This window comes from Scylla paramamosain, chromosome 5 (assembly GCF_035594125.1).
Source record: "Scylla paramamosain isolate STU-SP2022 chromosome 5, ASM3559412v1, whole genome shotgun sequence".
In the NCBI taxonomy this organism is placed as follows: domain Eukaryota; kingdom Metazoa; phylum Arthropoda; class Malacostraca; order Decapoda; family Portunidae; genus Scylla; species Scylla paramamosain.
In genome coordinates, this window is record NC_087155.1 from 32643224 (window position 1) to 32667115 (window position 23892).

At 36.3% G+C, this 23892-nt stretch overlaps 2 protein-coding genes across 4 annotated transcripts; one reads left to right on the forward strand and one right to left on the reverse strand.

The window, feature by feature from the left end:
- The first annotated feature begins 701 nt into the window (after positions 1 to 701).
- On the forward strand, positions 702 to 14913 carry LOC135100850 (translocation protein SEC62-like). Of its 3 annotated transcripts, XM_064004329.1 has the most exons (9): positions 3062 to 3097; positions 6739 to 6795; positions 7676 to 7799; positions 8328 to 8424; positions 9757 to 10114; positions 11324 to 11457; positions 11842 to 12028; positions 12413 to 12576; positions 13639 to 14913. In XM_064004329.1, the coding sequence occupies exons 1-9, from the start codon at positions 3077 to 3079 to the stop codon at positions 13817 to 13819; spliced, it is 1323 nt and encodes a 440-aa protein (XP_063860399.1). In that variant the 5' UTR covers positions 3062 to 3076; the 3' UTR covers positions 13820 to 14913. The 3 variants fall into 3 exon arrangements, with proteins under 3 accessions (XP_063860400.1, XP_063860402.1, XP_063860399.1); XM_064004330.1 differs by lacking the exons at positions 3062 to 3097; positions 6739 to 6795 and adding an exon at positions 702 to 860; XM_064004332.1 differs by lacking the exon at positions 6739 to 6795 and having other exon boundaries at positions 1182 to 3097.
- LOC135100852 (tetratricopeptide repeat protein 36-like) lies at positions 12265 to 22851 on the reverse strand. Its single transcript, XM_064004336.1, has 5 exons — positions 22713 to 22851; positions 22012 to 22165; positions 20007 to 20195; positions 19627 to 19799; positions 12265 to 15300 (listed from the first exon to the last, which is right to left on the reverse strand). Exons 2-5 carry the CDS (start codon positions 22112 to 22114, stop codon positions 15208 to 15210), a joined length of 558 nt encoding a protein of 185 aa, XP_063860406.1. The 5' UTR covers positions 22115 to 22165; positions 22713 to 22851; the 3' UTR covers positions 12265 to 15207.
- Between the last annotated feature and the right edge of the window lie 1041 nt (positions 22852 to 23892).

The following is a 23892-nucleotide window of genomic DNA, read 5'->3' on the forward strand; positions in this document are numbered from 1 at the left end:
CATTATTTACTGTATACTCAAAACACAAACACAATGATGAGAGTAGGAGGGGAGACAGCGTAAAAAGGCAGTGGAATTATTCAAGTGAGTGGATAGGACAAAGGTCAAACCAATAAGTGCGAAAGGTATGTAATACGGAAACTCTCGCTAAAACAGTGCTATAACCCCTAAAGAGGAGTGGAGGAAGAGGTCGAGGAGTGATTACTGACTATAGGATGTGTTCAGGTGTTCTCTATTAATAATTAGGTGACCGGTGATGCTGAGGAACGGCTGAGTGAATAAAGATATACTTACGTAATTTTTTCTTGTGCCTGGTAAGTCGCGTCTGCCAATGTCAGTTCGTAGTTTCCTCTGAATTATAAGCTGAATAGCTCATCCCGAGAAAGAACTTACAAAAACTATTTTTACTAAAGTTTGGTAAAAAAAAATCCAACAAATCAGTCAAACAAATTAAACTGATTTTGGGTTGTTATATGGACTAAAACATTCTTGATTATGTATATCTGTGCTTAAGGCATCAGAAACAATACTGATACATTTGATTTAATCAGGAAGAAAAGAGGAGGAAATAACGAGTACAAAGAATGCGGTACATGTGGTGCGTCTGCAGCCCACGTCACGGCCCTTCCCGCCATGCAGCCAAGCCAGAGTCTATTGTGTGCTGCCAGGGATACCTCAGAAAATACATCCGATGATAATATTTTCGTAGATAAATACAAAAGGATACCAAACAAGATTAACTGAAATACAAAAGTGTTTTAAAAATATTCTATCATCAAAGAGTTTTTGAAGTTAGATTCTCAGTTTATGACAACAAAGTAATCATGGCTGAGAAGAGGAAGGCAAAGAAGAAGGCTCAGGTAAATTGCTTCCTGTTGTTTTTCATATCGCACTAAGGAAACTTTAACTCTACAGACATGTCGTGAGGCGTTTATTCCTGAGGCTGACAGAAGTGTGTAGCGTGGCAGTGGGCTGGAAGAGCTGCATGAGGGAGGTGTTGTGGAGGGAGGCGGGAGGGGGAGGGACCAGCTGTTGTGAGTCGCGGCCGCCACAGCCTCGGGGCAACTCAGGAGGAACGTCACATTGCACTCCTCACCACGTCCTACAAAGGTCACTGACTCCCTCCCATCGCGCCCACACCACCTAACGGGACAGGCTGGTGGTGCCGCGTTTGCTAGTGTGTACGTGGGTGTCTGGCTGGAAGTGACGTCTGGACTAGTGTGTGTCTGTCTGGAAGTGACGTGGACCAGATTGGAGTCACGGAGAGAAAAGAACACTGTAGTTATCGTGTTATGTGCCCATCTGATCCATGGAAGGATCCTTGTAATGAAGAACCTGTGTGGTGTTGCATAGTGTACTGTTTACTGTTTGTCACTTCACTACTCTTATGCCAAAGTTACCATAACATTGAGGTTTTATTATTTGATGAAACTGCAGTTTTATACAATACATTCATATTGTATTTTTCTGTATTATTTTAGATTTACACCATCATACTTTATAACATTGTGAATGTGATTTTTGCCTACCTTACTGGATTCTTTGAGTTTCCATGGGAAATTCATAATTTTCAAAATGGACAAGGGTGCTTCCCAAAAAATTCCCTAGACCTGATCCTGTAGGATAGGTGTGGTTAGGGTAGATTAGTATCCCAGAGGGGAGTTGAGGAAGGTACAACCCTCCAGCTAGGTTAGGTTAGGTTAGATTATCCCTGGAGGGTGGGGGGCCATGATGACACAGCCCCTCCAGCTAAGTTAAGGGGATAAGGAGATTATGGTGTAAATAAGAACAATTACCTTTTTTTTTTCCCAGCCATTAATGGAGTCTGGTCAAAAATACACTTTTCTTGCATTTTTGTAATGAGAAGAATGAGTGTCATTTTAAATGCTAGACATGCCATATGTGACCATTAATGGTCTTTAATCTATGGTCTAGTGAATTTCTTCTGTTAGTGGCACAGCTGAGGTGGATCTCTACCAGATCCAGTTTTCTAATTTTCTCTCAAAATACGAGTGATCTGGTAAAAGCTTGAGTATCCTGGAGTAGGCAGTTCATCTGGCACAGTTTGGAGCCACTTGTCCAGCCTTCTTTGGAAGAGCTGCGCTTAAATGTATCTAAGCCTTGTTTGCCTCCAATGTGCACTATGGAGTGGTGGTCCCAGAACTGATCATTGCAGGACTGTACTTTGAGCAGCACTAGCTTCTGATTGTTCACTATGAACCAACACCTTTTGAGTTCTCCTGGTGAGGAAGCTGTGCAGCCATCTTTGTAAAGAATGTGCTGTGCCATGTTCTCTTAGCTTATGGAGAAGTATACCATGTCCATATACTTTATCAGAAGCTTTTGCAAAATCCAGATTGCTTTATCTCCTTCATGGGTATACTGAAGAATTTTTTCTTGATAGGTGAGGAACATAATCAGTTTTGTTGGAATCCATATTGCCCATCATTTAGAATGTTATTGGTTGCAAAGAAATTTATTGTCCTCTTCCTTATAACTCATGGGGAATCCCCAGAGAGGACAACGCCTAAACGCTCAATTCAAAATGGTCAGACCATAGTAAAATCTTTATGCATTTTTACAGCCTATAAGTTTCTTACATAAATCATAGAATATTGTTGTTTACATCAGTCTGTTCCCTGGCTGAAGCAGGTACAGGGATCTTCTGAAGAGATGTAAGACTTGGGACTTGTTATACTTATGTGCCATTTATTGTATAAAACTGCAGAAATACTTTTTAGTTAGTATTTCACAATAATTATGACCTCTTATTTTTTTTTCTGTCACCTTAATCTTACTGGTGCCCTTTTAGCTATCATCCACTTTATAAACAGTACTAAGTGTAATATACACTACAATTGTACAGTGTTATATGTAAGTCTGTCAACTTAATCTTACTGGTGCCCTTTAGCTATCATCCACTTTATAAACAGTACTAAGTGTAATATACACTACAAATGTACAGTGTTATATGTAACTGAAATATGTAGTGGACTGACAAAAGATAAATAGTTATAATAAATTGTTTATTGTAATCTGGAAAAAAAAAAACAACACCTGAGGACAAGGAGCAAAAATGGCCAAGAAGAGACCTAGGGTAATTATCCATGCAGTTTTGGAATAATTGGATTTTTCCTTCTTTTGATCAGTGACTGTGCATGAAGCATATTTTATTACATATTTTTTACTGTCTCTGTAAATTGAAGTTTTTATTTAGGCTTGGACCCATGCAAGCTGTGGATTTTGGAAGGTTATACAGTGTGTTAGGTGAATGTGTATGCTTATCCAATACATCACTAGTCTGTACATATCAGGAATTGATAGGGATGAGTGAGTTAAGGTGTTTTGAGCTATTTTGTAGTCTTGCCAAGCTTCCCTCAGTTGGATCAAAATGATGCTCTTTCACCTGGAATTTCCTATTGGGAAGCAGGGAAAATTAGGTGAATAGAATGGCTGGGAAAGGATTCTTATATTTGGAAGTTGGAAACTGTTAAACAATGAATAGTGTATGGATGAATATGTTGTCATGGGCAGGGGCATACTAAGGGAGGGATGAGAAGGGAAGGGGCAAAAAATGACAGGGAGTGCCATTCTGGCTCAAGTATAGTAGGGTATGTGATAACACACTGTTGTTATAATGTACAACTGCAATATTGCACTGAAATTTTAATAAATATTTAATCAGAATAACAAATCCACACTAGCATAACAAACCTGCCACTAGTGTGAGCACTGAAATTTTAATAAAAATTTAATCAAAATAACAAGCTAAAACTTGCAAGACTAACTCACCAGCTGTACAAGCCACTGCTCACCTGTCTGCTGCCTGTTTCTTCCTCCCATTTTTTTGTTTCCTCTCCTTTCTTTTGTCTTGTCTCAAACCTTCCTCCCTGTCACCTCCCCTCCCCCATATCTGTCAGAGATAAGGGACAAGGGAGTGAAACACTCACTCTCTCTCTCTCTCTCTCTCTCTCTCTCTCTCTCTCTCTCTCTCTCTCTCTCTCTCTCTCTCTCTCTCTCTCTCTCTCTCTCTCTCTCTCTCTCTCTCTCTCTCTCTCTCTCTCTCTCTCTCTCTCTCTCCCTAATTCATTTTATGTTATTTCCATTTCATTGTTTCTCACTTTTTCTCACTCATATACGTAATTCTATTTCCATTCTCTATCAGTCACATTCTATTTAGCAATCCTTAGGATTGTTCTTACTTTCACACAGAGAGAGAGAGATATAGAAAAAGAGAGAGAGAGAGAGCTCTGACTTATGCAGGATTTACTATATGTATACGTGTGACGCTGACAACAGGTAAATGTGACCAGTACTTTTCAAAGCAGTGCGAAACTCAGGATGATAAAAACTTAGGACAAGGCGCAAAACTTGGGAGGGTACTTTATACATGTGTTATCTCAAATTTAGTAGCAAATGTGCTCATTTTGATGTATTTTTTTTAATTATGGAATTTTTTTTATATTATTTTCTGGTCCTCTGGAACCAATTAATTTTTTCTCATAGGTTCCTCAGTCACTATAATGAATGCTACATTGGAACAAATCATATTCGTTGTTGTGTACCCTACTGTATGTCTCATTTGGTAATTTTTCTATCATCTTTTAGTTGGTATTATTATTATTATTATTATTATTATTATTATTATTATTATTATTATTATTATTATTATTATATTGTTATTATATATGTTTAGGATCTGGAAGTTGTTTATTATTGTCCACAATCAATTGCGATTTTTCTTCAGACCATGCTGGTCTCATTCCAGTCAGAGAAAAATCTGTCATCTTGGTTTTATGTCCAGTTCCTTACAGACCAAATCCCTTTATGCTGTCTGTCACAAAGACCGTACATGGTATGCCAAAAGTGTGTTTATATTGAAGAAAAGGTCAAATGCGGATGGAAGAGTCTCAGATTACCAGGGCTGGACTTGTGGCTGGAGGGGTAGTCTTTGTGGGCTTGGGCACTAGACTCTTCAGCTATCAATTTTTTTTTTTTCAAACCTAAGACATGGAGATAAATAAATAAAGTAATTGTACATCACAGTTTATTAACTTAGAAATAAAAAAAAATTATCGTCCTATTAGTAAATCGAGATTTCAGTCAATAAGCAATATTTCATCATTCATCTGAAGTGAATGTAGTGGTCATGGTTGTGGCAAAGGAGCAAGTGGATGCTGTGCCCCAGGTGATCATGGGAGAGAAACCTGGAATTGTTCTGCCATTTACTGAACCATCCTGCATAGCATTCTTGTATCTTACAAACACCATAGATGATTTGCTTACAGTCTAGAAAAAAGTTGTGCTATTCTGCAGCATTTTCTGGTCTTGTGTGTGTTACTGGCCATTGAGAAAACTCATTTTATTAATTATTCTTGACAGATCTTGGTCCTTAAAATGTTTGTACCACACAGACTTTGTTTTGGTTTGTATCATCAAATACATTTTTAAGCATTCCTTAACAACATGGGAGCCATAGTATTTCATGCATTAATATTTTCTTTCATTATACTGAGGAGGTAATTGGTTTGGCTTTTATATTTTTTGTTTTTGTTGGTATGCTCCCTTCTGGCTACTGTGAATATAGTAGAAGTTCAGTAGATTGTTTTATGGTGTCATTAGCAATGTCTGCCTGAAAAAAAATGATAGAGTTAAGTTGATGTATGATTAACTGGTTTATGCTTTGTGCAGTTTTGTTACAGTATGTATCTTAAAAAGTCTTTTTTAATTTATATATTTATTTGTTCTTACATGAATGATGGAACAGTCCCCAGACCAGAACATAATGAACATAATATCTATGCCAAAGATATTTTCATATGGGAAATGTCAGATTTAGGAGGAAAGTGGATATGCTTCTTGCATTGTATAGCCTGTGTAAGGTTAAAGTTTGGGGAGTATTCAGTATTACAGGAAGTATGTGCTTGACCATGTGAGGTTGAATTTGAATACACATGAGCGCGTATTCTACAAACCGTCATAGCCAAGTCTGTCGGTCATAGCGAAATAAAATAGCACATTTCAGACATAACTCTGTCATAAACTCATATTATTGTCTATAAACTCCTATTATTGGTCATAAAATGCTAGGACAGGATTCACCCTGTCTTAGCGCTGCCTCTGACTGTCAGAAGTCTTTCAATATAACAACACAGCCATACATACCATATCACAATCCCCAGCTGTTTTTTTTATTTTTATAAATATAACAATAAATATTAGTAACTATGAGCAAATGATGTCCTTCTTTGAGGTGATAAAATATTATTATAAATAATCGCCAGGAAGAGTAAAATCAGTTTTCCTAAACATGAACAAACCTTGCCTTGAGTGGCCTGCATGTGTTGGGCTGTCGGCCGTAATCTTCTCTTATATATTGTGTTTCTTTTGATTAAATACACTGTCTGACTTCCCCAAAAACTCATAATATGAAGTCAAAACAATGTAAATCCAAGAAAACGATGTCAAGAACCTGTTTCATTCCATAAATTTAAAGTTGACAAATTGTGAGTGTGTGTTCTAGAGGCAGATGGTGACAGAGATATGACCGACGACTTCTGATGGCCACAAGACTGATGGTCACTTAATTCTGTTAGCTATGACAGTTAGCTATGGTCGACCATAAGCACTATGTAGAATATGGGCCCTGATATTTACTGTTCCTCGTTGCTGAATTCTCTAAACCAAGTTTAGGAATATCTATTTGCTATTTTTTGTGACTATTTATTTTAATCACAGGATGGACAGGAACACTCGGGTCCCTTTATAAGGCGCTGCACACCTGACAAAAAGGAGGTGATCACCCTTTCCAAATACTCCAACACTTTGGAATACATGTTTACTTGTGGCATTTGCTTGATTACCTTGTGAGCAGAAATATAACCCTGACTGTTGGCAGAACACAGGTCTTGGCTTCTGTGGCACAATGTGGCTCTTAGCATCACTCATTTTTATACATTTTTAACAGTTCTTATTGTATTTTAAGGTGTCAGTGGTTTTTTCATGAATCCTCTCCCTGTGTCTTAAGAAAAATATATCAAAGGTCCATGGATATACATACCTCTATGTATTATTATTATTATTATTATTATTACTGTTATTATTATTATTATTTATTATTATTATTATTATTATTATTATTATTATTATTATTATTATTATTATTATTAAAATTTTTTATTTTATTTTATTTTATTTTTTATTTATTTATTTATTTATTTATTCATTTTTTATCTTATTTTATTTATTTTTATTTTTTTATTTTCTTTTTCTTTTTTATTTATTAGCATGCAGAGTGTATGTTGCTTGCTGAACGACCTGTCAGAACTGTTCCTTTTTGTCAAAAGTTGTGTGAAATTTTTTGAGGCTAAATTGCCAATGAGTTTGACACCAGCTAAGAAGGTATCCTGGTATTCCTTTTGTCATGCTGCAACAAGAACTTTGAAGATTATGGTCTGATTTGTGACTTTGAATCTAAAGCATTCACTATAACAAGTGTCATTTGAGGAAGTATGTCAGAAAAGAAAAGAAATAATAATTTGTTTAATATTTTATGGAATGTCATTTATATTTTAATGATTGTTGGGTTAATAGCAGAACCAGGTACCAGTAGTAATTAGCCTCTCCCTAATATTTGAAGTAATAAGACAAGAAATAATGAGGTGTGTTTTTTCAGGACATTCCAGTGCCAGTGGAGGAGAAGCCCACCAAGCAGGAGTATGCTGTGGCCACATACTTAAAGAAGAACTGCCCCACAAAGAAAACAAAGTTTCTCAATCACCAGGTCCAGTATTTTTATGGTAAGTTGTGGAATGTACAGGGGTGAGGTGCTCCTTGAAAGAGCAGGTATTAGTGAAGACTTGACTTTATTAAGATTTAGTTTTCTTCAGAAGATTGATTTGCTTGCCTCCCCTGCAAGCAATTCATGATGACTCAGGAAGTTTTGTTGTGACTACTAATTGGTGAGGATGTTGCATGGAAGTGGGACAATTTATGGGGGATTGAGACCTTCAGTTACATGATATGACTTTGTTGTGTATCCCACTTAGGAGTCATGTCATTTATTGAGCAGGACTGAGTGGAGTCCACTAACACATTCATATGAGCTTGTGTATTGTGTTTACTAATAAATTTATACTGTTTTTCATCTCTGAAAGTAGAAATTAAATCTAACTTTACTCACTAATACTTCATTATCTACTCATGAGTGTAGGCTGGATCAAATTATGGAACTCAGTACAAACTCCAAATTTAGAACATCAGATTGATTTTTTGAGTCAGAGTAATTTTTCATTATATATCTGCTAATTGTTCTTGTTTTCTTTCAGCAAATAAAGCCATTGATATTCTTCTGGATTCACAATGGGCCTCTGGCAAAGACATCCTCTTCACAGATCGGCAGTCTGTTGTGGATTACTGCAACAAGTGGGTGCCTTTTCTAATTACATTTGTGTCCCTGTTAATACTTTAATGTTGAGGTGTAGCTTTCTATACATTATAAATAATTGTTTCCATGCTGAAGCATTAGTAATTTCCTTTGCTTTGTGTTGGGATTTGGCAACAATATACAACTCAGTACACATTTTATTGCCTTAAATATGAAAAAATTAAATTGGACATACTGTTGAAGTGGCAGATTAACCACTTTCTGATGGCAGGGCAGATACCAGATAGATTCCAAATAAAAAATCATCTTCATACAGACTCTGCCAACCTTCAGCCATAAGTATACATATAATTTCTTTGCATATGAGCATTCCATACTGATGTCAATATATTTGAAGATATAACTCTCTCTCTCTCTCTCTCTCTCTCTCTCTCTCTCTCTCTCTCTCTCTCTCTCTCTCTCTCTCTCTCTCTCTCTCTCTCTCTCTCTCTCTCTCTCTCTCTCTCTCTCTCTCTCTCTCTCTCTCTCTCTCTCTCTCTCTCTCTCTCTCTCTCTCTGCACAGCCAGACCTCTCCTTTTCCAAGGTTTAGGTAATAGATGTCCATGATGTTGAAAATCTGTGAATAATTGATGTGGCTGCCTAAAAAACTCCTGGCCCCTATGTTGCTGTGTCCCCTTAAAAAATCCTGACATCCCTATAATCTTTTTTTTAAGTAAAGGAAAACCCATTTATGTGTACTTATGATGACTTCATTTAATATTTAGTAAAAAAGTAAAACAATGCTGAATATTGTGGTGTGGCTTTCACTCCAGGCAGGGGTTAATATTTAATTTAAAAATATTGCTGTGCCATGTATCTATTAACATTTCAATGCAATAGTACTATAATTATTTACTTCAGTTGCTTGAAGTTATTTTCATGCAAATGTCCTGAGGCTGAGTCCTTTTGCGGGTGATGGAGAAATTTACATCACCTTGGACTTGGATGCGGGTAGCTGTGGTGAGAGGCAATGGCTGTCATGAAGACCACTCATTTCGATTCTGGGACAGTGAGGTGTCTCTGTTCAGCTAGCTATTGAGCACCAGTTGTTAACATAATTGATAACTGGCTTTGCTGTCCCAGTATTTCCCAACTCCCCTTTTGTGAGGTGTTTGGCTGCTGTCCTATAGTACCTCATCATGACTGTCTCCTTATGGATAGTTCTGAGGAACAGGCGTCAGGTATAAATACAGATATGTGAACTTCCCAGCTTAATGTTACATAAAAATGTATTATTTTCACTTTTCTGGTTCACTGGAGATCATGTAAAGGTAAAAATACGATTACATGCTGTACCTTGAAAATGAGTAAAACCTGTTTCTTTTCATAGGTTACTGAAATTAAAGTTCTTCCATCGAGCCAAAAAGATTCCCATCACAGACAAGGATTTAAGACCTAAAGATCTCAAGAAGAAAAAGGAAAAGGAGAAAGAAGAGAAAAAGAAGAAAGAGACTGATAAAAAGGAAAAGAAAGAAGAAAAAAAAGAGAAAGAAGAAAAGAAAGAGAAGGAAGAGAAAAAAAATGTAGAGGAAGACAAAGATGAAAATGAAGAGGAAGGAGAGGAAGAGTCAAGGCCAGAAGCTGGGACTACAGATAAAGAGGAAAAAGATGGCAAAGACAAGGAAGAGGAAAAAGAAAAGAAAAAGAAAAAGAAATCCAAGATAAAGTTAGATATGCATTTGGAACAGGTAAGGATACTTATGGTGCATGAACATATTAATAGTATTTTTTATAAGAACATAAGACATTGTGAGAAGGTACAAGAATCCATCAGACCTACATGTGGCAGTCAATGAGTGAAACAGCTTACCTATTTCCACCTATCATCCATCCCTGTGACCACATAATTTTCATGCACTCACAACTATCCTCTTAGTCTTTCATCACACATGTCTGACCACATTATTCTCTTTACTAGTTTACATTTCTCCATTCTTTGTACATGCCCAAGCTATCTTAACACACTGATCTGCGTATCCAGCCAACTCTCAAAACATAAGTTAGTCTTACCTCCTCATTTATTATTCTATCCTTCTATGTAAGTCCTCACATACTCCTCATACATTTTGTTTCCATTACATTTAACTGTTTCTTCTTCACTTCCATGTTCCATGTATCTACAGTACAGCACAGTGGGCACCACTATTCCCTCATAAAACTCTTTCTTTACACTCATACCCAGTGTCCTGTGTTTAAAGATCTTCTCAGTCCATCAAGTACTTTTACTGCTTCTTTCACCCTGTAACTGATGATCCCAAATACTTGAAACAATCCACCTCCTCCAGCTGCTTTCCATTTAATCTTATAACCATCCTTTCACCACCTATCTCTCTCAAGCATTTCATTACTTTTCTTTTACCAACATTTACCTTCATCTTCCTCCTCCTATAAACACACCCAAACTCCACCACCAGTATTTTCAACTTCCTCTCTGAGTCAGCCAGTCAGCCACCAGAGCTGTATCATCAACAAATAGTAGCTGACTCAGATCCCATACATTTACCTCTTCATTGATCAAACTCAGGGCTTTTCCTAAAAACCTCACATTTACTTGTTTTACCACACCATCTATATACAAGTTGAACAGTCATGGTAATGTTACATGATAATAATGATGATGATAAAAACATGACCACCTCACACCAGTTGCAAATAACTGGCTTTGGCACACACACACCTAGACACCATTATATATGAAAAAGAATCTTATTTCCCTCCTTCCATGTATATTCCCAAATGATTTCAGCAAGCTGATAGTTGTATACCTGAAGAGATAAGTTTCTTGTCTTCAAAAATGTATTGCAGATGAGGATTTTTAGGCACAAAAAGTTAGCTATTATGCATGTACCCAAATAACTGTTGAATATTTATAATAACTTAATTTTCTCAAATTTTAGGTGTTTGTTGATGGAAGTGATGCCTATGTGTGGATGTACGACCCCATACCATTTTGGTACTACATTGTGGGGGCTCTGTTTCTCTTTGGGGCCATAGCTGTGTGTCTTTTCCCTCTGTGGCCACCATCTGTCAGGTACAGTTTCATTTTGTTGACTAGTTCTTGTTATACCATTTCTCTATTGTGGAAAATTTGATTCTTTATTTTCAATTAGATTCATCCCATATAATGGTGATGGAAACAAAGTCCTTGGCTGTATGGTGCCATTTTTTAATCTCTCTCTCTCTCTCTCTCTCTCTCTCTCTCTCTCTCTCTCTCTCTCTCTCTCTCTCTCTCTCTCTCTCTCTCTCTCTCTCTCTCTCTCTCTCTCTCTCTCTCTCTCTCTCTCTCTCTCTCTCTCATTTGTATTTGTGGTTTAAACAACTAAGATTCTCAGCTGACAAGAAACTGATGTTGTGTGTTATTTGTATGTACAAATGAGTTGTTGATAATCTTTTATGCATTTCCTGTCATCTGCAGAAAAGGAGTGTACTACTTAAGCATAGCAGCAGCCGGCTTCCTGGGCTTGATTCTTGGGTTGGCAGTGGTGCGGTTTATTGTGTTTATCATCATCTGGGTGCTAACTATGGGCGTCCACCATCTCTGGCTCCTCCCCAACCTGACAGAAGATGTTGGCTTCTTTGCATCATTTTGGCCTCTCTATCATGTAAGTTGGCTATGTTCAGTTAATTGAGATTATGTTGGCCTGTAGTTTTATAACTAATTATGTCCCAGTTTGGAATGTGCCTTGCAGTAATCTAGCTTGTTAGTGTACTCTTAGATCTGACAATTTGAATTACCTCCAACTACCTGGTTGTTATGTTGTATGGTTTCTGCATGTATAGGATAAGTGTTGTCATAAATGTCAAACTTGTGTTTTAATATGAAAAAAGTGAAAGGATATTTTGCCATATTTTTTATTGGTTTTCAAATCTGTGTTGTACAACAGTCTAGGATATCATAACACTTTTGGTCCGAGTAGTTGTTCCAAAAGTATCAGTTGAAAGTAGCCTTCACTGAGCACAGCACCACCCACCATTTACTGTTTCAGTACGAATACCGAGGTAAAGGCTATGAAAAGAAGAAAAAAAAGAAAAAGAAGGTAACATTGGAGGTAGATGATGATGACCAAGATAAAAAGTCTGATGGGGAAGACACAGTAGATGGCCAAGACACAGCACCAGAGACTGACAAGCCAGAGACAGATGCAGACAGGTCAGTTAGTGTTTTTATTGTCACTACCGTTTTGCATCACACTGTATCATTATTACACTGTGTCAGTCAACACATTAAAATGTATGTACAGTTGATCCTCCTCTAATGTGAGTTTCTTTAACATGATTCACTTAATGTGGCCTAAAATTGCTGAAGAAAAGTTCCTCCTTAAGGGACCAAGATGCACTCTAATGCAACTTTTTCACATTCAAAACACTTGCCTGCATGCCACTATTTCTCAGTGGCTCACTCAGGAGTAGTAGTGAAGTAAGACTCCTGAATCACTCATTCAAATTGAACGACACTTTTCACTGAAACGGCTCTGCCACATTGTGTGACACCACCCTAGGTGGTCTGTGTAACCCTTTGCTGCAATGGCAGACCATCCCAACTCCAATCCCAGCACCCCAGCTACCTCATCGCAAACACACCCACCTCACCTTGGATGAGAAGCTGGAGGTAATACATAGGATTGATGCTGGAGAGAAGACAGCGATAGGGAGGTCCTTTAATGTAAAGGAGTCAACTATCCACACTGTATTTTTGATGCCAAAACATTACCAAAAACTGGCTAAAAAATGTGACTTAGGGTGGGGGTGAAGAAGAAAATAAGGGGTTTCAAGAGGCCTTCTAATGTGATATTTCTCTAATGTGATGGTCTTCCAAAAGAAAATAATTACATTAGAGGAGGACTGACTGTATTATTGTTGAAATATATATATATATATATATATATATATATATATATATATATATATATATATATATATATATATATATATATATATATATATATATATATATATATATTTTTTTTTTATTAAACTGTTAGCTTTGATCTGCACAGTTTATAAGATGTTGTGATCCAATAACCCAGCTTTGTATATGAAAAATTGTGAATTTTTTAGGCAGTTTTGTTATATATGATTATTAACTGGGAAAGTTTCTCTGAAAGATTTGCAAGTGGTCTTTTATTAAAGCTTTGTAACCAGTTAAAAACTTAGATGAAGTAAAAACAAAATGGACCTCTATAAGTTTCTATCATTGTGTTTTGCTTCACAGAACTGCTGGTGAGGAGCAGACTGCTGCAAGTGAGACTGACTCAGAAAATTCAAATTCACAAGCCTTTGAAATAGTAGAGAAGGAAGATGTAGTTGAACCAGAGAAAGGGAGTTGTGTAGAGGAGGTGAAGGCAGAACATACAGAGGAAGGTTCTGAGGTGGAGGAAACGTCCAGATCCTAAGGGAATAATAATTTATGTAGTACTTAAAAGGTATGATGCCACCAGAGTTCATGATGGTCAGTGTTTTATATTATAACATAAAAGTAATCTCATTCAAATTTCACATTATTTGAACTTGAATATCTGAAACATTTGCTAAGCATTGAAGAATAATGGTCAGATACATGAAAATAATATTTGTTGATACTATTTCTTAATATTAAAAAGGAAGTCCTATTTATTTTTTGAGATTATACATATGTGTTCTACTGCATAGTTTAGGGATTTCAAAATGTGATATTATTCAGTGAATACAGGTATAAGGTTTTAGAAAATGTGCTGTTGGATGTTATATCTCATAAAAAGATTGTTAAGTCCCACCATCTCCAGTGAAACCTGACCAGCTTATGATAAGAATACATAGAGAGGAGAGCAAGGTTGTGCCCAGGTCGTGAACTTACCAAGACACGAGTTCCCTGAACGGAACATTTATGTTGATCCATGAAACAAATATCCTTCAAGTTTCATGTTTGCAAGAATTTTGAGGTAAAGGATCGCACATCTCTGTTGCTCAGTAAATGTTACATGGGTATTTATGTCACTAGCTAAGGTGTGGGGATAACACAGTATTGGGCATGCATGTGGATTCTGTTCCTCGATCTTTCACCCAGACTGAATTGCACAAATATTATTTAACATCCAGTGTATCATTATTTCAGTCACTGAATTTCACTCATCATTGTCCTTGGCATCATACAAGTAGTCACATTTTGAGACACAGGTATTGGTGAGTTTTCACAAATGTCATCCTCTTGTGTCTCTAGATCTGTCTAGAGATAGGCATTTGTGGGAAACTCACATAACCAAAGTATTTATGTCAGAGGCTTATCGATGTGAAATATTCTATAGCAAATGTAGTACTTTGAAATGGAAGATGTTTAATGAAACTATTGAATGGAGACACACAGGACCACAGTGTAGGATGTTATTAATTTCCTGACTGATATTAAAACTAAGTGAATACTGTGCCTGGGAGCTGCCAGCCACATTCTGTTTTGTATGTGTCAAGGGGTATTATTTTGTAATTATTAAAATGCAATATTTTATTTCAAAAATTTATTTCATGCCCTTTTTCATCAAAGTATGATACTAAAGTACATTAATATTTTCACATACTCAAGGACACTGAGAAGGAATAATGATACTTTTATATATATATATATATATATATATATATATATATATATATATATATATATATATATATATATATATATATATATATATATATATATATATATATATACACACACACACACACACATTGTAATTTGCTATACAGATACATATAGCATTGTCTATTTGTTCATTATCAAACCAAAGAGTAGGTCACTAAGCAGAGAATAGTCTTACACACCACCACACTCCCCTCGCTGCAGCTTGCTGAAGACGTCATGCAACATTTTGTTGCACAAGGCTGCATAAGGATTCATTTGCACCAGCTGTGGGTAGAATATTTAAAGTCAGATATTTTTCAATTGCTTATTCTGAATTTCTTTTAGCTTTGGTAAATTTGATGCTTAAAAAACATACAGAATGTAACCAGTAAACTGAACTGTGCTGTGTTTGAGATCTTCCTTTAACCACAGTATTCCCTGCCTTTTTGTAAAAGAATGAAGAGGGATGGAGTGAAGAATTTTGGGATTTTTATTCAGAGATATGATATATATATATATATATATATATATATATATATATATATATATATATATATATATATATATATATATATATATATATATATATATCCCTAAAAAACATACTTTTTAAAAATTTCATTTTATTTGGCAGAAGTTTCAAATAAATATAATGTTTTGTAATAATATACAATATTCATATGTATGATACACTCATCCCCCTATATTTATATGGGTTAAGGAACAAAGATCCCAGCAAAAATTTCAAATCATGAATAATCAATTTCATCTCTCTCTTGGTAGTGTATATATATATATATATATATATATATATATATATATATATATATATATATATATATATATATATATATATATATATATATATATAGTGGAACCTCAGTTCTCAAACTTAATTCATTCCTGAATGCTGTTCCAGAAATGTTCGAAAACCGAAACTATTTTCTCCATAGGAATCAATGTAAAATGGATTAATCCACTCCCAGGCAGCAGCCTACCCTGTCTTAGCGGCTTGTGACAGATGCTCCTACTGACAAGATAGCTGCTCCACATCTCCGGCTCACAAATTATATATCCAGAAAGGATGTAATGAATGAACTTAATGACACAGAACTCATCATAAGATACTGTTTCGATCGATCTAGTGAGGGAAGCCTTACAGAGGGAGATGGAGAGGAGCAACCCATTTACAGCCAAAATGAAGGTTATCATAACACTTAGACACCTTGCTGCTGGGAAAAGCTATTGAAAAAATGCAGTTGTGTAGTAGTAGTAGTGATGGCCTTGGGAGTCACTGAGAGAGCCACAGGTGGCTTGGGATTACTCCTGAGTGCTGAAAATGTTTGATGTTTACATCAAAGCTTTTCAATGGAATCACATTTACCTTATTTTAAAGATTGAATTATTGTCTTACACTCTGTGTTTCTCCTCTAAATATATAAAAATGAAGTAGATATTTTTTGCAGCTATAAATTAGTAATAAACGGCAGCTTTTGCTATGTCTTTTAATATTTGAAATCAAGTATCTTTGTTCTAGAACTGAATTATGATACCACAACTGAAGCAATAATGACTTCAAAATTTTGTTCAAAAACTGAATTGTTCGAAAAGGGAGGTGTTCAGTAACTGAGGTTTCACTGTATATATATATATATATATATATATATATATATATATATATATATATATATATATATATATATATATATATATATATATATATATATATATATATATATATATATATATATATATATATAAACAATAAAAGAATAGCATAAAACAAGCTCACTTCTCACTTTAGAAGCAATTTCAACTTTTCTTCAGTGGTGGAAGTGACATCCATATATGCTGAGTGGATAGAGGTAACTTTGGTGTCCACAATGTTTACAAATTTGACCCAAAAAGGCAGTAAAGTGTGAGCTTTCTTTCTCAGGACAAGAAGCTTTTATTTAGGCATTGTGCTATGCACTGATGAGAGATGCTTACAGTTAAATAACTGGTATATAGTGTAGTGAGAAGAGAGGAGACCCAGTATGAGAGATGAGATGCAGCTGGGTAATTAAACAGCAGGTGTAGGGAGGGGAGATATGCCACACCAATGACCTCTCTTCTCTCCTTCATCTCTTATTTTACTCTGCTTCATGATCTCCTTCCCTATATCTTGCATTTTCTTGTCTCTCATCATATATATCTATGCTTACTATCTGTATTTAATGCTTGCTTCACCTCTCCTGTTGTGTCTTTACTCCATCTCCTTCTCTCCTATAGCTGTCATTACTGTTATGGCTTTCTTGTATGAAAGAGCTTCTTAAGTATTCTGCTGTATGATGATGAGGGATATTCACAAATGTCTCTTAAGGAAGAGAGTAGCCAGGATGAAAGCAGCACAGCTGGTGGCTTATCAGTTTACTTAGTGAGAGTTGAGAGCAATAACACTTTCTGACCTCAAGGGAGCCTTGCATAGTGTTATACACACTACCACACTCCTAAATGGTTCTTACTTGTATATAATGGTTTACTAGATTTTTATATATATGTAATGAGTAACTGTGTACTTGCATTGTTTTGATATTTTGGATTGTGAATAGTAGTACATAGTTCTTGAATACTGATTAAATATGATTACATAAGGACTTAATTATTAAACTAACCTTTTAAACATTGGCTTTATTAGGTTCAATGCAATTAGTATTTGCTTCTTATAGGAAAATTATATATATATATATATATATATATATATATATATATATATATATATATATATATATATATATATATATATATATATATATATATATATATATATATATATATATACAGCAACTTTAACATTATTCTTTATTGAAGATATTTTGTATTTTCCACACAAGAGTGTGTTTGTAGGCTTTGTAGAAGTGAACCGAAGTCTATTCTGTTCTAGAGACGTCTTTCGGTCCTGTCTGGACCATCTTCAGGAGAAGAGTGAAGAGACTGGTGAGGAGACGCTGCTATGATTGTTTGTAGCAGATGTGGTGAGGCGTGAGGTGTGGCCAGGTTTGTGGGGAGAGGAACCTCTGGTTGTAGTTATTTCTGGGTTTCTCTCCCCATGAAGCAGCTACTACTTGGCTACACTCAAGTCAAGCGCTGACTGGCTGTTCATCCCTTGCCCCTAGCTACATCTGCTATGAGCAATCATAGCAGTGTCTCTTCAACAGACAGACAGGTGCAGACAGAATTAAAAGACGTCTTGAGAACAGAATTGACTTCAGTTCACTTCTACAAAGCTTACACCTCAACAAATGCACCTTTGTGCGGAAAATACCAGAGATCTTCAATAAAGAGAATAATGTTCGTATTACTGTAGACTTCAACAATATATATATATATATATATATATATATATATATATATATATATATATATATATATATATATATATATATATATATATAAATCTGGAAATATGGAGCTGAATCCACTAATATTGGGGGATGAGTGTATTCACATTTATAATAATGATATTTATTGCAAGTGCCTTGAGTCCGTTTTTGATGAAAAAGAAAAGAGTGACTAGGGAGTGAAGCATACTGTAAGACACAAGCTGCTCATAAAATGTGTGAAAAATAATAGACCCAAGAGTGCTTGGTGTGGAACACTGATAGATCATACGTCACATGCTATGCTGACATCACCAGCATGTAAAATGTTACACTTATTAATATAGAATATGAGACCATTCATATGAAGTTAAAATGTTATATTAATGAGGCTAAATACAGTGAGAGTTACTCCTCACCTCATGAATGATTCACATCTTGCTAAATATTTTAAAGAATAAACCCAGGGATGTGCATAAAGGTGTTTAAACTCAAGACCTCCTGTGTCATATCTTTTATAGTGCTAATGTGAATGTGCTGCCAGAATTGATCATAGCAAATTTTAATTTAAAACACCTTTTGCAAATATTACCACCTCATTTCTCTTTATGTCAAACTCAACCACATAATCATTCAAGAGCAGCATAGCACATGCACCCTCTTTGTACAGTGATGAGAATCATCACTGTGCAAACCCTCCTTTCATTTGGTGTGATCATTCTCCATGCTTCATAGTGAATGCAGTTTAACTGTCAAACATGAAATGAGAAATTTCTTGATGTATGTAGGTTGACAGCATTTAACAAAACTACGGGACACCTAGCTCTTGACAGCAAGAGGAAAGGATGGTGTTTTTGTTGGCAAGCTGACAAAATAAAAGCACCTACATAGTGGCTACATGACATCATGGCAAGTGTTCAGAGTATGGTGAGCTGCCTGTCTGCTGCCATGCTTGTGTTAGTTTTTCTTAGACAGCAGATCATCTCTGCATGTGGATTTTTGTAGTTGTAGACAGTGTTTTGTGATTTTGATATTTTACTGCTGTCCCTTCAAGGAGTTTGCTGGTGAAATCATCACTTGGGACAGCATTAAAGGATGGTGGTAGTAAAATAAATTAGCATGTGAAAATGGTTTGAATGGCTGAAGAAGGAAAATAGTTGTAGGATGCCATCATAGAAAACAAGACTTGGTTGTCCCAGGAAGACTTTCAAGGTGTGAAAATGATGTGAAATGTGTAAATGCTCGTACTCACCTGTGCTTTAGCAAATTCTGAGCCTAAATTAGCAGCTTCCTGGAAGTCAACACGTGCTAAGTCATCATGGCCTTGGAGGCGATGAACCATTGCCCGCTGTGTGAATGCTTGGCATGCTGCACGTCCCAGTCCCCGTGACAGCTGCACTGCTGTGTCTAGATCTGCCATGGCCTCTGGGAAGGATGAGAGCACATCTTGAGGCATTTAGGAATTTTGCTGTTTGTGAAAATTATTTCACAGCAAAAGAAAATATGACAAATTAATAAATTGAAAACTGTGGGCTGATAACACATCAGTGCAATATAATGAACTAAAGCAAGAGCATTTATGTCAATTTGAAGCAAACATTATAAATATTAAGCAGTGGAGGACTCTCTTACCCTCCACCTTCCCCATCAGCCGAAGAGTTTGAGCTCTGTTGTTATAGCTGGAGGCTCTGTTTGGAGCCACTTCTATAGCCTTATTGAAAGATGCCAGGGCTGCTGCCACATCTCCAGTCTCAGCTGACTTTACTCCTTGAAGCTCCAGTTGTTTTGCTTCTTCAGTCTCGGGTGTCGCTTCCTCTTTGTCTAGTGGACAGAGAAACTCTCAGTAAAAGAAATTTCTGTATGTTTCTGGAGTTGGAAAAATTTTGACTTGCTAGTCCTTTATTGCAAAAATTTAATTACTAGTAATTTATAGAGTATACTAAATTATGTAAGAGATAAATGCATAGAGGATGCAAAATTATACTCCCTGGAGAATGATCATTGTTCAGGTTTGGACATATAGTAGGGTTTTATATCTACTATAAGCTGAATATCCTGGAAGTAAGGATTTTATCATCTGATACTTATCAACACCATCTTAACTATTTCTTGGTCTTCCCCTTAGTTCTTCATCTGCTTTAAGCATGGGATTTTATTTTTTATTTGCTCTTTTCTTTCCACATGACTAGGTTGTTCTAGCACTCTCTGATCTGCCTTTTCTGACAAAAGATACTGGTTCTTACAAACATGTTTACAGATATTTAATTACCATCTCTTTTACCTTCGCTTACAAAGGCCATGCTGGCATAATTATCACCTCAAGTATTATTACTTGACTCTACAGACAAAACCTCACTAACCCAGACAACCTTAAAATCTCCACATTTTTGTATCCTCTCCAACCTAGACGCTTAATTCGATCTCTGTGGATCCCAAAGCATCATTACACACAAACAACCAAACTTTTCACCATTCAGAATTATCTTTAATTTCCTAGGCAATCTCTCCCACGTCATCACTGAGCTCTTTGCACCTGCCATGTTTCCTTTCTCACACACCAATACGTTATGTAGTCGCTCTACTAGCAAGTAGAAATATGTAAAAAAAAAAAAAAAAAAAAAAAAAAAAAAAAAAATCAATATTATACTGAACTCTACCCTAATACTCTTTCAACTCATTTCTCCTTCGTTGACAAACAGCAAGATCTTGCGTAATTGTATACTTGTTTCAATGAATGACTTTGAATGACTTTCCCACAAGATACCTTTCAGATAACTCATGTTCAATGATTTTTAAGAATTTTCTTCATAGTTTCTTTCCTCTATCGCTGTCTCTCCCAACATTTTGTCTATTATTACCGCCCACCCCCTCTCTCTCTCTCTTCTATACATACACTGGAGCATAATCAAGTCCAGTTTCACGTTCACCACCTCATATTCTCGCACCTTTTCACTCAATTCTTGCTTTCTGTCATTCATACATACGGTATGTGCAGTACACACTTAACAGCTGCTGCATACAGGGAAGGAGGGCAGTATTTACCTCTAAACATTCACCGTGTAGAGGAACGTTGTTACATTTTAAAGTATCTATGAAATAACATGAAATAGTAGAAAATTACGGGCATAAGATTTCTCTGATTTATCTGGGTATATCTGAATAGGACTCGTGCAATCTCCCTTTAATACATTCCATAATATTCAACTTGTCAGGTGTTTGACTTTTTATCAATATTTAATTCCGTGTTATTCTTTTCATTGTCATCACGTGCTCTAAATTCCGTCTCTGAGACGCCCGCTTCCACGCTCATATTTGTTGCCGTCGTTTTTAAACAAGACAGGAAAACTCTCTCTCTCTCTCTCTCTCTCTTAATGAATGTCTTAGCCATAAGTATTTCGTTGCTTTTCGCCTCTTATCTGCGTGAGACTTGGGGAGGTGGTGTCAGCTGTTTATACAGAGAAACAAAAAGAAAAGGGACGAAGCCAAGAGACACAAGCAGAAATATCTTCAGTCTCCCTCAAGGACACCTGTTGCCGACTGATTTTTGTGCCAGTAACTCAGGTGTTGGATTTTTCCTTTTAACAAAATTATAGTCGGTGTGACGTCATGCAGTCCTAAGCTATGATGCAAATGTTACCTCGCAAATCTTCGGGGATGTTTTCTTCGTAGACACATTCGCCCACAGGCAGCAGCGGGTTGAAGATAGAGTTGAGGATGGCTCGGTCATTTGCAGACGACATCTTGGCTTCTTATGCAGCTTATATCAGAAGATTGAATGCAGATCTTATTACCTGAAATGACGATCAGTGGTTTGCACTAGAATCTCATCTTGTGGTTGTGAGTTTGGAGTTTGTTTGGGAGCTTGTTACATAATAAGTGTTCGGAATAGTTAATAAATTTCGTAATATTCTTCCACTTAATGATATTATTGAGCATTTTTATTTTCTTTCATGTGTAAACTTCAGTATCACACCACTAATCAAATAACCGTAAGTGCGCATTACAGAACACAACGCACTTAATGTTATCGAAGTCTTAATTTACGAAAAATAACAGTGCGTGCTTGGAACAGAAATTAATGTGCTGTATATATTTTTGCAATTGCGTAAAATATTTGTAGGAAGGAAGTGTTCAAGAGTAAGAATATATAAACAAATTAATAAGTAAATAATGAAAAAAAAAAAAAAAAATGAATGAATGAATAAGTCGTAACCGCAGCACAGGACAGGTAGTTGTATAGCATTACAAAAACCATACCTTAAGCATACCATTTATGCGATACACAACCATATCATGACATCCCCGATATCTTCAGACGAACAGCAGGCGTACACTTACCACTCACTGCTGCCAGCGCGAGACTGGTAAGGTGAGGTGGCTGGGAGGAATAGCGCAGGAGAGGTCGGAGATGAAGTGAAGGTTGCCAGGTGGACACTGGGCACCGAGTTGCCGTGGAATCCTACATGAAAACTAATGAAGTCAACAAATCCCTCTGATATCTTTCTGACTTGCCGTTTTGTAACATGACTCCCTGCCTTTGCTTCCATTTCTTCCTCTCTCTTGCTGTAGCGCCAAAATATAAAGGAATCAAATCCTTCCTCACTCAAATCTAACAGAATGTGAAAGGATAAAGGGCATGTGTGCACAGATCTATAGCCTTAACAATGTTAGGTAGTGATCGCAATTACTCATTCAGTCCCCAAGAAAATATCTCAATTTCTCTCTTAACGTAATCAGAAAAATCACACAAGATATATTTTCACTTTTAACAACTGTCGCGAAAAAATCACCAGTGAGCCACAAACATTGGACTACAGCCAGTTTTGGAAGGTAGCATTTCCTTGTCTCCTGCGTCTGCGCACTCGTCAAGGTAATACACACATGCGTGCTAGCCAACGTGAATGACTATACACGCAGTTACCAGAGATGCCAGATACACTGCTCAGTCAAGTAATCCACACGTTGTCCGCGGCAGCGATTGCGTCTCATGAGTATTCAGTGAATCTGGTAATATCGAGGATACCTACTTCCTTATAATATGTACTGTGTATCCTACTCCCTGTCTTTCCTCCTCAGTAGTCTCTCTCTCTCTCTCTCTCTCTCTCTCTCTCTCTCTCTCTCTCTCTCTCTCTCTCTCTGTATAAATTTATAAACATGCATTTTCACTTGCGTGGTCAGGCATCAGCTCCCCTGAGGTAAGGCAAGGAGTGAGATATAGACTGCTGGCGTGGGATATATATATATATATATATATATATATATATATATATATATATATATATATATATATATATATATATATATATATATATATATATATATATATATATATATATATATATATATATATATATACACCTGCTGCTCTCACATATACAATTCTGTGTTAGCCGCCGACCTGGCAAACCTGCGCCGTCGACTCACGTGGGCCACTAGCGGGAACGAGTAAACTTTTGTCATGATGAGGTGTTGCATGTGACTATGGCAGACACGGGTTACCTGCCAGCTGACTGTTGCA

What these genes read in the sequence shown, in the direction of transcription:
- LOC135100850 (XM_064004329.1), top strand. Translation starts at nt 3,077, where the DNA reads ATGGCCAAGAAGAGACCTAGG. An exon ending in TGGCCAAGAAGAGACCTAGG is followed by an intron (nt 3,098 to 6,738) that starts GTAATTATCCAT and finishes TTTTAATCACAG; the next exon opens with GATGGACAGGAACACTCGGG. An exon ending in GTTGTGGATTACTGCAACAA is followed by an intron (nt 8,425 to 9,756) that starts GTGGGTGCCTTT and finishes TTCTTTTCATAG; the next exon opens with GTTACTGAAATTAAAGTTCT.
- LOC135100852 (XM_064004336.1), bottom strand. Translation starts at nt 22,114, where the DNA reads ATGTCGTCTGCAAATGACCGAGCCATCCTCAACTCTATCTTCAACCCG. An exon ending in GCTGATGGGGAAGGTGGAGG is followed by an intron (nt 19,800 to 20,006) that starts GTAAGAGAGTCC and finishes CATCCTTCCCAG; the next exon opens with AGGCCATGGCAGATCTAGAC. An exon ending in CAGAATTTGCTAAAGCACAG is followed by an intron (nt 15,301 to 19,626) that starts GTGAGTACGAGC and finishes TTCTACCCACAG; the next exon opens with CTGGTGCAAATGAATCCTTA.